The sequence below is a fragment of the Sebastes fasciatus genome, chromosome 8 (assembly GCF_043250625.1).
Source record: "Sebastes fasciatus isolate fSebFas1 chromosome 8, fSebFas1.pri, whole genome shotgun sequence".
Taxonomy (NCBI): Eukaryota; Metazoa; Chordata; class Actinopteri; order Perciformes; family Sebastidae; genus Sebastes; species Sebastes fasciatus.
In genome coordinates this window covers 19,020,060-19,035,985 of record NC_133802.1, presented here as the reverse complement: position 1 = coordinate 19,035,985, position 15,926 = coordinate 19,020,060, and the positions used below count along the sequence as shown (strand labels likewise).

The 15,926-nt window shown below is 41.1% G+C and overlaps 1 protein-coding gene across 1 annotated transcript in view; it reads left to right on the top strand.

Annotated features, from left to right (window-relative positions):
• Positions 1 to 8,122, top strand: part of b4galt5 (UDP-Gal:betaGlcNAc beta 1,4- galactosyltransferase, polypeptide 5) — a 42,809-nt gene extending 34,687 nt beyond the window's left edge. The window contains exons 5-9 of the mRNA XM_074644109.1: positions 718 to 834; positions 1,531 to 1,718; positions 1,807 to 1,929; positions 2,373 to 2,474; positions 3,676 to 8,122. Of these exons, the coding sequence (XP_074500210.1) occupies positions 718 to 834; positions 1,531 to 1,718; positions 1,807 to 1,929; positions 2,373 to 2,474; positions 3,676 to 3,823 (678 nt within the window). The 3' untranslated portion in view covers positions 3,824 to 8,122. The remainder of the gene's footprint in view (positions 1 to 717; positions 835 to 1,530; positions 1,719 to 1,806; positions 1,930 to 2,372; positions 2,475 to 3,675) is intronic.
• Positions 8,123 to 15,926: the final 7,804 nt, after the last annotated feature.

Genomic DNA, 15,926 nt, shown 5'->3' with positions numbered 1-15,926 from the left:
GGTTTCATTCTTGAACTAGCCTCCTCTACTATGTGCTCTCTTTTTTTTTAATCACTCTTTTTTTTGTCCAACAGAGCAATCTTGCCTGCCATCTGTGTGTCTGTCTCACATTCATTCGCCCTGAGGGACTGTGAATGTTCTGACAACAAAATCTCTGCCTCTCTCTCTCTCTCTCTCTCTCTCTCTCTCTCTCTTTCTCTCTCATTAGCCAGCAATCTTTCTCTCATCTACCTTTATAGTTTCTCTCTTAGCCACTCGTTGTTTTCCATTTCCATTGCTTTTTGTGGCTTCCTGTGACAGTTTGCTTTTTATTGAGCTTCAAAAGAAACTTAAAAACGGGCCTGTCTGTCATAGCTACCACTCTATGTGGGGAAATAAACACCTTTCATAGACATTTAGCACCTCAGTGCTGCTGTGATTGATGCATGCCAGATCTTATTTTGGAAATGAGATATCAAGAACCTGCCACTGTTTTGTCATGAGTCGTCATGGTAATTGGTGGTTGTTTTTGGTGACGTCTTCACCCACACTTTCCCATTTACCTACTGCTGAGAGATCACAGCTCTCAGAAACACTTTGTGCAAATAGCATGTTTTACTGTCGCGCAGATCAGGCTGCTCTGTGCCTCCCCATACATTTCTATGCATCTATGTGTGTTTGTACATGCATGCCATGTCATATCTAATGTACTCTAATCCATTTTGTGTGTGTCCCTAGGTGGCAATCCTAGTCCCGTTCAGGAACCGACATGAACACTTGCCCATTCTCCTGAGACACCTGGTGCCAGTGCTGAGAAAACAGAGACTCCAGTTTGCCTTTTATTTCATAGAGCAGGTATGCACACACCTAGTCACAGCCATAGGCCAACCCGATCTCAAGATAAGGTGTATATATGGCACGACATTACAAGGACATTCCACGTGTCACAAGGACACATTTTAGGCTATTAACGTGTCATTTGTAGGACACGTAACAAAACTACGATGACATCCGCCGTTAAGTTGAGGTAACAAAACCACTTTGTTAGGTTTAGAAAAAACATCATGGTTGGGAATAAAATAAGTATATAAACTAAGTAAAATATGTATGAAAACAACAAAACGTAAGTACGGAAAACACGTCACTACAAAACACATCACAAACGTCAATAACGTGACTAACGAAACAAAACACAGGTCTCCTGGTTGAAAGTCCTGTGTTTGTTGGACCCATCAACAATAGCTCTGAGCGTAGCATTTTTACATGGATGCGTTTACATTGCATTCAGTACAGGTACAGATTACATGGCATACAAATGACACGACCAAAGCAAGAAAGGCGTTGTTATTGCACGCTAAATGCCGTGCACATTATCGTCATTCATACGCCGTTTTGGGCACATGGGCTAAGTTCAAACAATTGTAGGAAGTGAGTCTCCTTCTCAGGTGGTGATAATGTCTGTTTTACAGCAGACAGTGGGTGGAAGTGGGTGAACATAACAAGCTTTTGCATAACAACCTACAAAAATAGTGCTTCTTTTTTTTCCCAAAGGGGGGCACGGAGCCATTTAACCGAGCCATGTTGTTCAACGTGGGCTACAAGGAGGCCATGAAGGACCTGGACTGGGACTGCCTGGTCTTCCACGACGTGGACCACCTCATGGAGAACGACAGAAATTACTACGGCTGCACAGACATGCCCCGACACTTTGCGGTCAAACTCGACAAGTACTCCTACATGTGAGTCCTGATTCTGTCTCCGTGGGGATATACAGTAAATGTATTCCTCGCTTAATACGAGTTTAATGTGTGTAATTGTCCCTCCAAGGCTTCCGTATAATGAGTTCTTCGGCGGGGTCAGTGGCCTAACGGTGAAGCAGTTCCAAAAGATTAATGGATTTCCTAATGCATTCTGGGGCTGGGGAGGCGAGGACGATGACCTCTGGAACAGGTGAGGGGAACGCACACTCGGTATCGTTGACATTAGGTGTGCTCTAGAGATGGGTTAGGTCAGTTGGCACACAGCAGGCTTTTGTATTAGCTTTTGTGTTTTTTTTCCTCCTCCATTTGCCTTTGCCACACAGCGTTGTTGTCCCTCCCCCCACTTACACAGTTCACAGGCAGCTGTACACACTCAGCGCTCTCAGCATACAGTATACAGTGCCAATTCTGACTGATCGCTTCTGTACGCAATGATCCCTTTTGTGTGTCGTTACTGTAAAACCATTACCTCTTTGTATATGTCTATATCACGTTACTCAAGGTGTTTATATGATAGTATGGCTATCAGAGGAATAGTATGTGAAAATATAACAATGTGAGTCACCACTGCGATGCTTGTTCTGCCTGCCTGTGTACATTATGGATTAATGATCACCACATCCGTTCGTGCAGGGTGCGGTACGCCAATCACACAGTAAGCAGACCACACGGAGAGCAGGGACGCTACAAGTCAATTCCACATCACCATCGCGGGGAAGTTCAGTTCCTAGGAAGGTTAGTGTCTACACATGCACCGCTCAGTCACACATACGCTTTGGTTAAAAGTGGAAGCTGATCATTTGAATGAGGCTCAGGCTCATGTGGTGTAAGCCGGTCACATGAAAAGCCAGAGCAGCAGTGACTTTGAGAGAATTTCAACTCTTTTAAAGACTTTGCATGTGATTTGCTTGTATGCTTCGGGCCCGAATTCCAATCAGCCTCTTTCCGCATTTTCAAAGTTACTTGAGACAGCCCAAGGAATAAAGGTCTCTTTTTCTCTATAAATAATTTCTCCTTTTCAAAATAAATGTCTTTGTAAATCTTTTATGAAATGGTCCTTATTATTCTTGTGTATTCATGCTAACAACACTGCGGTGATCTGCTGATGGATCATTTCCTTGGAATGTAACTGCCACTTTCTGACTAAACCACAGACAGTGACGCTCTCAATGTCAGGAAATGTAACCATTTAAAGCTTCAGTAGGCAGAATTTTTTTTGCATCACTGGGCAAAAAATCCATAATAACCTTTCAGCATGTTGTAGTTCAAGTGTTCTGAGAGAAAACTACACTTCTGCACCTCCTCGTGGCTCTGTTTTCAGGCTTTAATAAATCTAGCCCGTGACGGGAGACTTTGGCCACTCACAGGTCATTTCAGAGAGAGAGCGTTCCTATTGGCTGTGCTCCTGCTGGTGGGCGGTGCTTGGTATTTCCTCAACTGATCTCAACATGGCTGCTGAGTAACAAACTTCCTAATTTTACAGCTAAATAATACACTACAAGGTGTTTCTGAAAACATTTGAGGCGAGAAATAGGCATTACAATAACAGAATATTGATTCATATTTTATCAGCGCTGCCTAGTTTGACCGTTTGATCGGAGTTCGCGAGTGATTGACAGCTGCTCAGAGACGGCAAGGCTCCAGATCAGCTCTGATTGGTTGTTTTGCTCCGGTCTGTGAAAGCTTACAGATGTCTTTATGAGCACCAGAGGACATAGAAGTGCATGATTTTTTTTCAGATTACCTGTCTCATGCAGCACTGTCAGGATATAGTGACCATTTCATAAAAATAATGTTTTTTAAATCATATTTGCTTCATTTCTACGCACTGCAGCTTTAATAACATGGCGTGGGATGATGAAACAGAGTATGCAGAGCATACTGTTTTTTTTATCTCTCCTCGCCTCATTGATTTACTGCTTGTTTGTTCTTGCAGGTATAGTCTACTACGCCACTCAAAGGAGAGACAGAGAGTGGATGGTCTTAACAACCTAAACTACTCCCCCCTTGTGTCCAGGAGGCCTCTCTACACCAACATCACAGTCACCTTGAGCAGAAAGCTTGCACCCATAGCCGACTACTGACGTAGGAACAGCTGGACTGCATAAAAAACACCTGGGAATCAAAGTCCTCTGGGACATCAGCCATATCTCACCAGTTGCAGCACTGCTTAGGACTTTTTAGTTGATCGATTCTTTGCTTTTTTTTTTTTTTTTTGTTTGTATGCAAAAAAAAAGGAGACTCAAATAAGTACGTTGGATAAATCATATAAAGAAATTAAGGATAAATGCTGCACTTGCTTGTGCCACAGTCCATCACTCCTCTCATCTGGGCTTATCTAGTCTTCGGTCTCCACATGCCTTTTGCACCATTTTGGCCTTCAGCATCCATTCATTCATTCATTCATTTCCTTACTCAGTCAACAATTAGCTCAGCCCTCACTATTGTGCTTGTTTATTAAAATAAGCCACGCATTCAAGTTCACACACGTGCACGCACGCAACAGTTTGACTTACATGTGCTGACCTGGTCCCTGAGGCTTTGATTTTTTTTTTTTTACTTTGCTCTTGCACTTCTTATTTTCATAAATGCAGTAAAAGCATGTGAAAACATTTGCATGCACACCACGACCACACGCAGCGACTTTTAACTGAGTGGACTCTTGCAGCTGGTTCTGCAGAAGGTTTGCCAAAATCTACAAGTGAAGAGAGCAAGAGAAAATGATCTATAAAAGAGTGAGTGTTTTCAGTCATGTATACCGTATGTGAAATAGTCTATCCTAACTTTAGAGAATATTAAAACCTTAATCATCTCTCACCAACTATGTTTTGTCCTGTGAACCCTACCATTTAAAAAAAAAAAAAAGACTGTGATGTTTGTGTTTGCATAGTTGCATTTGGATGTTCTGGCTGCCTGCGAGTGGCTGTATGTCGGAGAGCGATGCTCATCCTGTTAGCAATAAGCTGTAATATCAGACAGCAGAACATAGACCTGACTTCCTCACTATACAGATGCAATAGCACGGGTGCTAGCATACCCTTATTGGACGACAGAAAAAGGAGCGACTGCGTATGCAAACTTCACATTCAACACACCTTTGCCTAAGCAAACATGCCTCCCTTTTCAGAACCTGTGTGTGTGTGTGTCTGCGTGTGTGTATATAAGTGAGGGAGAGCTATGCAAATGGCCTGTATGTATCCTGTTGTCAGTGTAAGGTCGTCAGGGTGACCTCCAGGAGAATTCACCCCTGAATATGTGGACCGACTGACTTTTAGACCTCACTTTGTGTGCGGTATGCGAGTCCAGGCCAGGGAGAGATAAACGTTTTATTTTTAGATCCCACATCCTTAATGTCTCTCACCTTCATATTTTTATTTTTTTTTTTTACGGGAGAGAATCGGAGGTAGAGAATACTTGATTGCTGTCACTGTCACTTGAGTTTACAGAAGCTTTTGCTTTGTTATTTTGTTCAGATTGTCTAGTGTTTGTAATACTGTTAGCCAGTTCTCCTCCACTGTGGGTGCTGTGAGAACTGTTCAACAACCAATCTATCTATGGCTGCCTTTATTTTTTTAATTTACACTTCTTTATGTAGATGTGGAAAGGGGAAAAGCAGATGCTTATTTTAGACGCCGGGGCGATAAACCACTGATTAGCTTTCTTAGCTTCTGGCCAGCGAGTTTGTTTGCGTAGATCAAAACTTCAGGATGTTGGTCTAAGGAGAAATTTCCGATTGGGCGGCATGCAGCCCGACACTGCTTTGACGCAGATTGACAGCACTCTAGCAGTACACAGCAGTTGCTAAAAATGTCCCTTCTCTGATTTGTTCTCTGATTTGTGTGTTTTGACAGTGTTGATTTTGAGTAAAATATCCCAATACTATAAATGTAGTTCCTTTTAAAAAAAACACACAGACACTCTGTCCTCACCGTCTGTCCTCTAGTCATGCAGCTACTTCATTTCACACAAATCGCCTTGTATGCATTTCTTAAGATGTATCTTTTTGGGGGGGAAAATGTGGTTGTTGTGTTCCCACAATGAAATAAGAAGTAAAGAGGCTGGACCTCATTTTATTTATTTGATCTTTTATGAATTACTTTCTGTAATTGTTTTGTTTTTTTTCTTGCGGTTGACGTGATGATGTAGTAGGTGACATATGACAGACCGTGTTAGATGCACTGAAACTCGTAGTAATGTGTATTTATGTGGGATTGTGAGGTTCAGGTCTGTGTAAACGGGGGAGCCGTTCCATTTCGTTTCGACGCAGACTATCCTCTGAATGAATGAACTGGTTTTGATGAAATGGAACGGGAACCCGTAGCCTGGTGTGTATTAATCTGCTGAACAGACACGTTGGAGGAAGGCCATTTTGTGTGACAACCACAGGAAGAGCAAAACGCCTAATCGAAAAAAATGCTAGTGGTCGCCGTCTTTCACTGGGAAACCTCCTTTATATATATTAATTGATAATCAATGGTGCTGACCCTTCCAGAGCTCCCTTTTGAGGGACTTTCTACTTGCTTATTGGAGCCAATCTTAACATCCTAAAGGCAAAACATCCCTCCGACCTGCGTATAAGTGGCGTGGATATCCAGTGTTTTTACATCCGTACATTTGTAAACCTGCTGCCTTTTCATCCTGCCAGCCAGGTGAAGCTAATGCTAAGCTTATGTTTACCTCCTAGCCAATCACTCAGGAGGAGCCCAGTGGAAGTCGTGAACAGTAGCAGCATTTGTGTTAAGTTTTCCTTTCCGCGTGTGTTTGAGTTAAATGGCTAAACCTCTCAGGAGGTCTAACTGACCTCCATCTAGATTTTGAGGTGTTTATTTTTTTTTTCCAGCACTGATGTGAAAATGATTTATAGCGACCTGGTTGTTAACAACTCACAGGTTCTTTTTTTTCTAGTTCTTGACACTTACATGATACACTGTATATTATCTTTTATTTTTTTTGTCATTGCTTTAAATTAAAAGCTAGATGGACATAAAGCAAAAGCCAAATGGTTTTAGTTTGAGCGTTCAGGTGAAGAATCAGACCCGGAGCGACCTCTCAGTATAAAAGAGGATCTCTGGGTGACGTAGACGTTATTAGAGTCAGTATTAGGCTCGATATTCCTCAAGAACGAGCTGCTTCATCAGCCAATAATCAACAAGATGGTTTTTTTCTGACTACTAGACAGCTTTGTCCACCATGACTAACGGGGGCAAATCAGTCAGCGCTCTCTTGCTTTTTATTTAAAACAGGAAATGGATTGTTTTCAGTTTGTGATAAGAGCATGCTGGCTAGTCTTTGTCCCTGTTATATATAAATATATACCGTATATGGTCTCAATCCAGACCAAGACCAAGCCTGCTGCTCACTAAAGAGGCTTCATCGTACCATAAGCTCACCTGCTCTCATCCATTCTGTACCAGTTTAAATGAAGGGACCTTTTTTTGGGCATCTGACAAGACTGGCAGCCTTAAAGCTTCTTAATTTATTGCAGTGTTTTTTCACTTTTTTTGTTTTTTTTTATAAGCAAAAATATTTAAATTGAAAAAAAAGTGCATATCAAGAAAAACGATCATTGTAAATATTGTTGTGTGTAGTGTTTTAGAAATTCTATAAGGTCTTAAATCACTACAGATGCTAGCATAAAGAACAAGGCTTTGGAGGGATTCGGCTGCGGGTTTATCTGGTGCCATTTGTGAAGCTTTACACAGCGACATCAATGTTTTTACATCACTGCTTCCCAGCACAGCCTCTTTTTTTTTTTTTTAAATTAAAAAATATCCTTATCCCATGAATTTTAAGATTCCTCTCACAATCTGAGGTGTTGTGCATTCCCGAGGCCTTCCCGTTACTTAACATGCTGCAGCAGTAGAAGAGACGCATCATGGCAGACGTATAGGCAACACACTTCACATGAAGTTCAGTGTCCTTGTTTCTGCGTGTGATGTCTCTTTGATAGCAGCAGCGGTCGGGGTTACGTGTAGGTCAGAGGAAAGCACAGCAGGATAGCGATGTGTCAGCCAAAAAACACCATATGCTTACAATGCAACGAAACACAGGCACCCAAACCAGCGACACAATCCACTCTCAAATCTACACCGATTTTCTTTTTCTTTTTGTATGAAAGCTAACTATTTAAAAAAAAAAAAAAGGATACAGATTGCTAAATTTAAAAATATATATCTTCTCTGATTGTAAGGAGAGCTGTTCTCCTTGAATTGAAGCCATTTGAAGCCACTTGTCAAAACTTGATGTCAGCCTTATGTGGATCTGTTTGTGTATCGGCATATTATCTTTTGATTATTGAAATTTGTATGATGGAGATTTTCTTTTATACCATCATTGTTATTGTCAAATTACACCAATAAAATTAAACTTGTAAAGATACAGTACCCCGTCCCCCTGCCTGTGTTTTTTTTTTTAAGTCCATCTGCTTTCAGTGTGCTCGTCTGGAACCGCTGCCTCTGCCCAAGCATTTCCTCACAGAGTGTGGTCAGTGGCTCTATTTTCACTATTCTGAATAATAATGTGGTTATACTGCATGCTATGAATACTGTACAGAGTGCAAACCGTAAAACGACATTTAGTTTACACTTCATCTATAAATTCAGGAGTCTCTGTCTGTCTGTCTGTCTGTCTGAATGTTCTTCACATATCTCGAGGACCGTTCATCTGATCTACTTCACACTTGGCGGGTGTATTGCTGTGGACCAAAGGGAGTATAGTGTTGAATGTGGTACTATTTGACCAGATGGTGGCGCAATAACAATGAACTTTATGTCTTGGCCTGTAACTCACAGTATGAACTGTAACTTTCAGAAACAAAAATCTTTTTTTCTGGATTTCATGGGTCTAGACAGATCAGACCAGCACATACGGGTAAGAAAAGTCAACGCCACGTCCCCTTTTGGGGGATAGAAATACGAAGATCCCATAGACATATGTTTGGATTGTAATTTTGACAAATTCATATGCATTTATCTCTTGTTATACAAACGTTTGTTTTATACACATGTCTAATAATTATTTTGCGACCTTGCCTGAACCTGGTTCATTGCCGCCATGTCCCTTCAGTCTTCCCCCGTCCAACACAGTGGCCGGATGTTGCTTATCCAGACTTCTATACATATTTGATTGAAGCACATTAGGCTACCTGTTGTCTGTAAATAACCAACGTGTTAACAGCCAACTGTTTGATCTATAGGCTGAGATTTAGTAGGAGACGACAGTCTGATGATGCTTTAACGTTAATGCGTGACTGTATTACTGCAGCAGCCTCACACTCAAACTAACGTTAGTCAGCCATGTTAGTCACTGTCACCAGCATCATTTAGCGATTTTCCACACTAACAGTGAATATTCATGTATCGTATGTGCCTCAAATCTCAGTGTGAAAGCCTCGGTTAACCCTCTACACAATAGCTTTTCAGCATTTTCTCTCATGTGACAGCAAGTTTCTTTCCCCCAAAAGGGAGCGCAGCCTCCGCGAATTTCACAATGCTGGTCTAGTCTATAGCTTGGAGCCATAAAGCCCCTCTATTATATATTTTCTAGGACACGGCAGGGGAACAAATTGGAGATCAGTGTTTTTTTTATTTATTGTTGGTACAGCCAACTACACAGCAACTCTTCGGCGTAGCGTTATTACTATTACCAGTTTGTTTAAAGTAGAAGTTTGGAGACATGTTTCAACTTATTCTGTTTATGCTGTTCCTGTCTATGAGGGACTCAGGATTGTTCTCCCCCAAAAGGGGGCGTGGTCATGCGAGTCCACTCTGGATGACGTATTGCCGGTCTGATGTATATAAGCCACGCCCATTTACATTTTCCACCATTTTTAATTGTGTCCAATTCAGATTTTTTTTGCTACTCCTCGTCACCAAATTCGGTACCGAACATCTCTGGACCGAGCGGAAAGGTGCCTCGTTATTTTTTTGGAAGTTTTGATGTTGTATTAAAAAAAATGTCATGTCTCCAGAACGCTTTGTGCTATTGCGACCACATTTGGTGGACATATGAAGATATGATGTCTGAGTGACCATGACAAATTTGGTACCATTTGGCCAATAGGTGGCGCTGTGGCAGCATCATCTAAACTAAAGGAAGTATTCTCTGTCTGTCTAGGTATGTATGTATGTAGGTATGTATGACTGTCCTTTGCATATCTCGAGAACCATTCATCCAATCAACTTCACATTTGGCGGTTACAAGCGGCCATACCGTGGTTCTTAACAACGCTCCAAGCAGAACATCTGGGGACCTAGCAATCGGCAACAAAAGACAACAAAAACTGGCCACAGTTGGAGCATGAGCTGCCAGTTAAAGGGCTCTACTGGGAGTACATATACTGTAGTTTCAAACGACTGCTGTCACTTTACTGCATGGCCTATAAGAGGTAAAGACTGGGTTAATTGAGTGTGTCCAAGAGGGTATTCTGCAAAAATGAAGACAATTTCTCTCATTAACTTCATATAACAACAGAAACTGTCCTCTAAAAATATCTATCCTTAACTAAGTTTCCTTACAGTCTGAAGACCAAATGCCTGCATGAGTACAGAGGGGCTCTGCACTGTAAGCACGGATATAGACAGCATCACGTCCCCTCTCAAACACTTTCGCCCAAACACAGGATTATTGTCTGCTTTTGGCTCTGACACCGGGGCTTGTGATCCACAGTCACCAACAAAATCCCAGCATCTCGGGACCAGATTCCTCTCTTTTTAGCACACTTCTTTTTATAGTCCCACTTTGCACTCTTATCATTGTGACACTTTGTGTGTATGTGTGCATGTGCACTTCCAGAGCCCCAGACAAAGATGATGCTTGTTGCGATTGTCAAGCCTGTCACCCAGAGAAGAAAAACAGAAAAACAGAGTGCAGAATGAAATGCTTTGACGAGAGGTCACTTAAGATTCCCTGAATCAGAGCAGCTCCAGCCCTGTGGCATTTAGCACATTAACTCTGTATCTCCGCTAGTTAACAGAAGAGACGGCCGATAATTTAATTATGCTCTCGGTAAAGGAAATTCTAAGTGGCAGGGGTGGAATATCTACATGGGAGTTTAAATGTATTCCACAGAATCGGTGCACCACTTCCCGCACTGTTTCTCCTCAGCAGAACTAAAGAAAAAAGGATGGCATGCAATGTGCTGCATTTGAAAGTGTGCTCCTCCATTTATCCTCACTGAAAATGCCCCTGCTTTCTGTCCTGCTGTGTAACAGTAGTTGCAGTGTGTGTGAGACGCTTGGCAGAGCTACAGAGCCCAGCTGGAGTAGCCACATCTTAATGGAGTCTGGGAAACACAAGGCTTTGGTATGCTAACACCAGTGTCACTTGGCTGTCAAACACACACAGAGGGCAGCTCTCTTAAGATCTCGAGAGTCGTCTCGGGACGTGTGAGCAACACACACGCCAGCCAGCGCGCACACACACATCCGTTATTAATGCATCTGCACGCAACCCCTTGAGTGTCGTGCCACTCAAAGGCTTTGATGTCATTTGTGGCGCCTTTGCCTTTGTGTGCTGCTTGTGTGTCTGTGTCAGTGCATTTCTCCCTACAGAGTGTCTCAAACTGGAATCTGCATCAGGAAATAGCTGAATAACTAAATTTGTGGCTTTCAGTGGCTAGAAAATCGGGTTGGAATCTTCACGCTTCCCCTGCGCTCCTGTCTTTATGTGTGCGTTCCTCCTCTACACACAAGCTCAGCACTGAGAAACAACCAGAGAGACATGCCCTTTAGCTTTCCACAAGTTTTAGCTTTGTGCGTACCTTCTATATGATATATGTGCTGACATCATGCTTTCAAGGGCCCGTGCTCTCATTTCTGGTTAAATCAAATGTTTGAGTAATAGAGAACAGCAGTGCCTTATGGGATGCTGCATGTGTGTGCGTGTACATGTGCGCAGAGGTGGAAAGTGTAATAGAATATTGTACTTTAAATACATTTTACTCAACAAAAAGTCAAACTCATTGTGTAAAAAAACTCTAAATTCTCAAGTTCTAAAAACTCTAAAGTAAAAAGTAGGTCAGTTAAAATGTTACCCTGAGTAAATGTTACTGCATTATATATATAACTCTGAGGAGTGTTTTTTTTCCCAGCAGGACAATGCTTCATGCCACACAGCCAGGTCAGTAAAGGGGTGGATGAAGGATCACCAGATCAGGACCCTGTCATGGCCAGCCCAATCTCCAGACCTGAATCCCATTGAAAACCTCTGGAATGTGATCAAGAGGAAGATGGATGGTCACAAGCCCTCAAACAAAGCCCAGCTGCTTGAATTGTTGCGCCAGGAGTGGCATAAAGTCACCCAACAGCAATGTGAAAGACTGGTGGAGAGCATGCCAAGACGCATGAAAGCTGTGATTGTAAATCAAGGTTATTCCACCAAATATTGATTTCTGAACTCTTCCTAAGTTAAAACATTAGTATTGTGTTGTTTAAAAATGAATATGAACATGTTTTCTTTGCATTATTCGAGATCTGAAAACACTGCATCTTTTTTTGTTATTTTGACCAGTTGTCATTTTCTGCAAATAAATGCTCTAAATGAAAATATTTTTATTTGAAATTTGTGAGAAATGTTGTTAGTAGTTTATAGAATAAAACCAAAATTTTAATTTTACTCAAACACATACCAATAAATAGTAAAAACAGAGAAACTGATCATTTTGAAGTGGTCTCTTAATTTTTTCCAGAGCTGTATATATACACTGTGCTCTTCAAATTAAAAGCTGAATGAGGCTCTATCATCACATCAGGGATTAAAAAGCAGTTCTCACACACCTTAATGAAGGTAGAAGCTCCTCAGTGGGTGTGTCAGTTAGCAACAGGTGGTGCCTTAAAATAGTTAATTAAGATAGAGGCAACTTTTTTTAAAACCATGCCAAGGTAGAATAATGCTAATTATAACCACAACCCATATGCAATGATGGTGTTTGAAGTGCTAGCCCCATGGGTGTATTAGAAGAATGGCTAACCCGGCGGCCCGTGAACTCCCGTGAACTCCTGTGAACTCGGCGGTCCGTGAACGCAATCATTTATGACGTATCACTTCCAGATTGCTGTCTCGTCATTGGAGCTGGCGCCCCCCTGTGGCCGTAGATACACCTGCAGCTGATTTATCGCCTTTTTTCTGTTCCATTATCACAGTTTATCAGGACTTTCCCATGTGACTTTTGTTTTTACTCTTTTTTATTTAGTGACAATGTGCTATCTCATGCATGTGCAAAAACAAAAAGCAGCAATTCAATTTCAATGCAATTCAATTTGCTGTATTGGCATGACTGTCAGGTGAACAATGTTGCCTAAGCGTCAATTCAATAATAAATAAAAATAAAAAAAGAACAAAATAAAAACAAAAACATATATATATTCATATATACGATTCATTAAGCAAATTACAATATATAGATATTTAAAAAGAACATGCATAAATAAAGAAGTAATTAATGCTTGTTGTGTCAATAAAAGAAACAAACAAATAAATAACAATTAATAACAATATATTGCAATATCAAATAATAAATATAAAAGAAAAGAAAAAAGCATGAAGTAGAGGAGTAAATAAAAGGCAGAGTGTGAGTTACATCTATTATGTGTTGTTGTGGTTGTCTCTTAGGCTGTGACATGCACTGACATATCCTACAGCTTCTATGGCAATGACACTATTTTCACCAAGTAGATGTTGTATTTTATTTTGGTCAGAGAGGGAATCAAAATCTTGAAGTTTACCTTTAATTTTTGTAAAGATTTTTTTCTTAATTTCTTCATATGTGCTACATTGTAGCAGGAAATGTTGCTCTGTCTCCACCTGTCTCTGTGGAGCATCTGTATTTCGTATCATCATGCTCTCCTTTTCTGCTGTGTCTTTCCCAGGTCACCAATAGGACAGTCCTCCCGAGGGACAGCAGAGCATTCAGCTGCTGTCCTGTCTGGCCCTATGGGGGTTTCAACTTGCACTGCTGCTGTTTGCCCTGTTGTAGCTTACTGTTTGTGTTTTAGCAGGGGCGGGTCTAGACATTTTATTGTTGGGGTGGCCAGGCTGGGGCAAAGAGCCTGGTTTCCTAAAGCTGAAACGTAGCTATATACCTATTATCTCGAAACATATATTACATTTGGGTATTAATGTATTAAACATTATCCATTAACAGTATAGACCTCTTTAATGTATCATTAAAAAAACAGGCATGTAGCGTTGGCAAAGTCAGTAATTGGCAGGACCATGCTCCTTTTGACAAAACAGTTTGGCCAGGGTTTTTTAATTGATGATATGATATGCAGCACTTGTACCGGACCTGATAGTACTGACTTTATTAAAATGACACAGAACTGTTTTGACAGTCACAGCGGGGCTATACCTTTCTCTTAGTCTTAACTTTCCACATTAAACGCTACACATATTAAACTTCAGTTTACTTACCTATGCCTTTGTTTTCCTTTCCTGCACCAGCAAAATCGTCCAAAGAAAATTAGATGAATGCTTCCCCGTCCACCGATTTGCTAACTTTGGGTGCGCTCTTTGTTTCATGCTCCCATACCCTGTTGTTCTGGAAACAATTCATGGAATGGTTAAGAACCAAATCCACAGCAATGCCTACTATTGATCATAATAGTGTTATTTTTGGTGTTTTATTTTAAGACAAAAAATTGGACCTAATGATTAATGTTTTACAAATTTTAGCCAAATTCTTTATTCATAAGGCAAAATTCTTAAAGACCCCACCCATCTTCATATGCCAATGATCTCTTTGTATTACTTGAAAACTATCTATAACCAATGATCGCTTAATGCCCCTTTTTTAACTTTGTTTTTATTCATGTCGTGCTTTTTTAAAATGTATTTATTTCATTTTATTGTCTGTGTAAATGTTTTATGTCTATTGTGATATCTGCTCAGTTTTGAGGATGATAACTTTGTGATTGTAATGATTTTTGCCTTACTGGTTGTAAATTCATTTTGTGAATAAAATAAAATAAATAAATAAATAGATAAATAAAAACTTTCCCTACTTACTCTGGTAACAACACGTCACTGGTACATTTGTTCCTCCCCAGTATGGAGTATTATGGCAGGTGCTCCACGACCACAACAACCAGAGGTATGAATGCAAACGTCATGCAGTATGCATACAATTAAATATAAAGAATCTGTTTTGTTTTAGTACAGGCCTGTGCATGTGTATCCGAGCAGGCTTGTATTTTCTCCAGCTCTTGTTGTGACTCCTGCCTGCTTTCCTGTCAGGATACGAGGGCCGAGGGACGAGGAGCTTGTGAACACATCTGCTTCCCATTCTCACATTCTTCATCCTCCTTGACACTGCCATGCTCCCTGTCTCAATGTCCATCCTTTGCTCTCCTGCCTGCCCTGCCCTTGTCACATCCCTGTCTATCAGAGTATCCCTCTTCAGCTACACTGGCTGTCGCAGCACATACTCTTCTCATCATCTCTGCTCATTTTTCCTCTCTGACGCCATCTCACTGCACTCTTATTTAAAAAAAAAAATCTCATTACAACTACTTTATTCCTCCCGTCTCATCATCATCTCACTATCATCCCTTAGCCAGTTTCTGTTCTCATCCATATTTCCCTGTGACCTCCACCCTCTCCATTCGCTCTGCATCGGCCCTCCAGCGTTCTTATTTTTATGTTTATAGCCGCTGGTTTTCATTATGCTATGATTGCTTCATCCTGTTCTGGTTACTAAGAGATGTTGTCTTTAACAACTATGTGCTGATGCTGTGCAGAGGACCTGCTGACGGCGCTTCAGCGGTGCAAGGTCAACTCATTTTTTACAGCTCGTTTCGCTCAGCTTCATTCATTATCATTGAGTCTCACCCTAACCTCTGACACTGCACACACACAATAATATCCTCTGCACTTTCACCTAATGACCTCACCTTATCATCTGACCGCTTCATGTGACCACGGTCTTGTGGGCTGGTGTGGCTTGCTACTCTGCTTCATACTGTTTCAATTACATTTCTACCAAATGAACACTGTTTTCTTCATGTATCAATTTGGTAAAGTCAGGGTTTTTTTGCACAAAAGTGAATTTCTCTAACAGAAGTGCTTACTCTGTGCAGTCACACCTCAGATTCCTCCACCCAAGCAGCATATATTAATGATACATTGCTGGCCCCCATTACACGCTGACAGCCAGTTAATCAGTGAGAGATGTTGCTGTCTTAAACTATG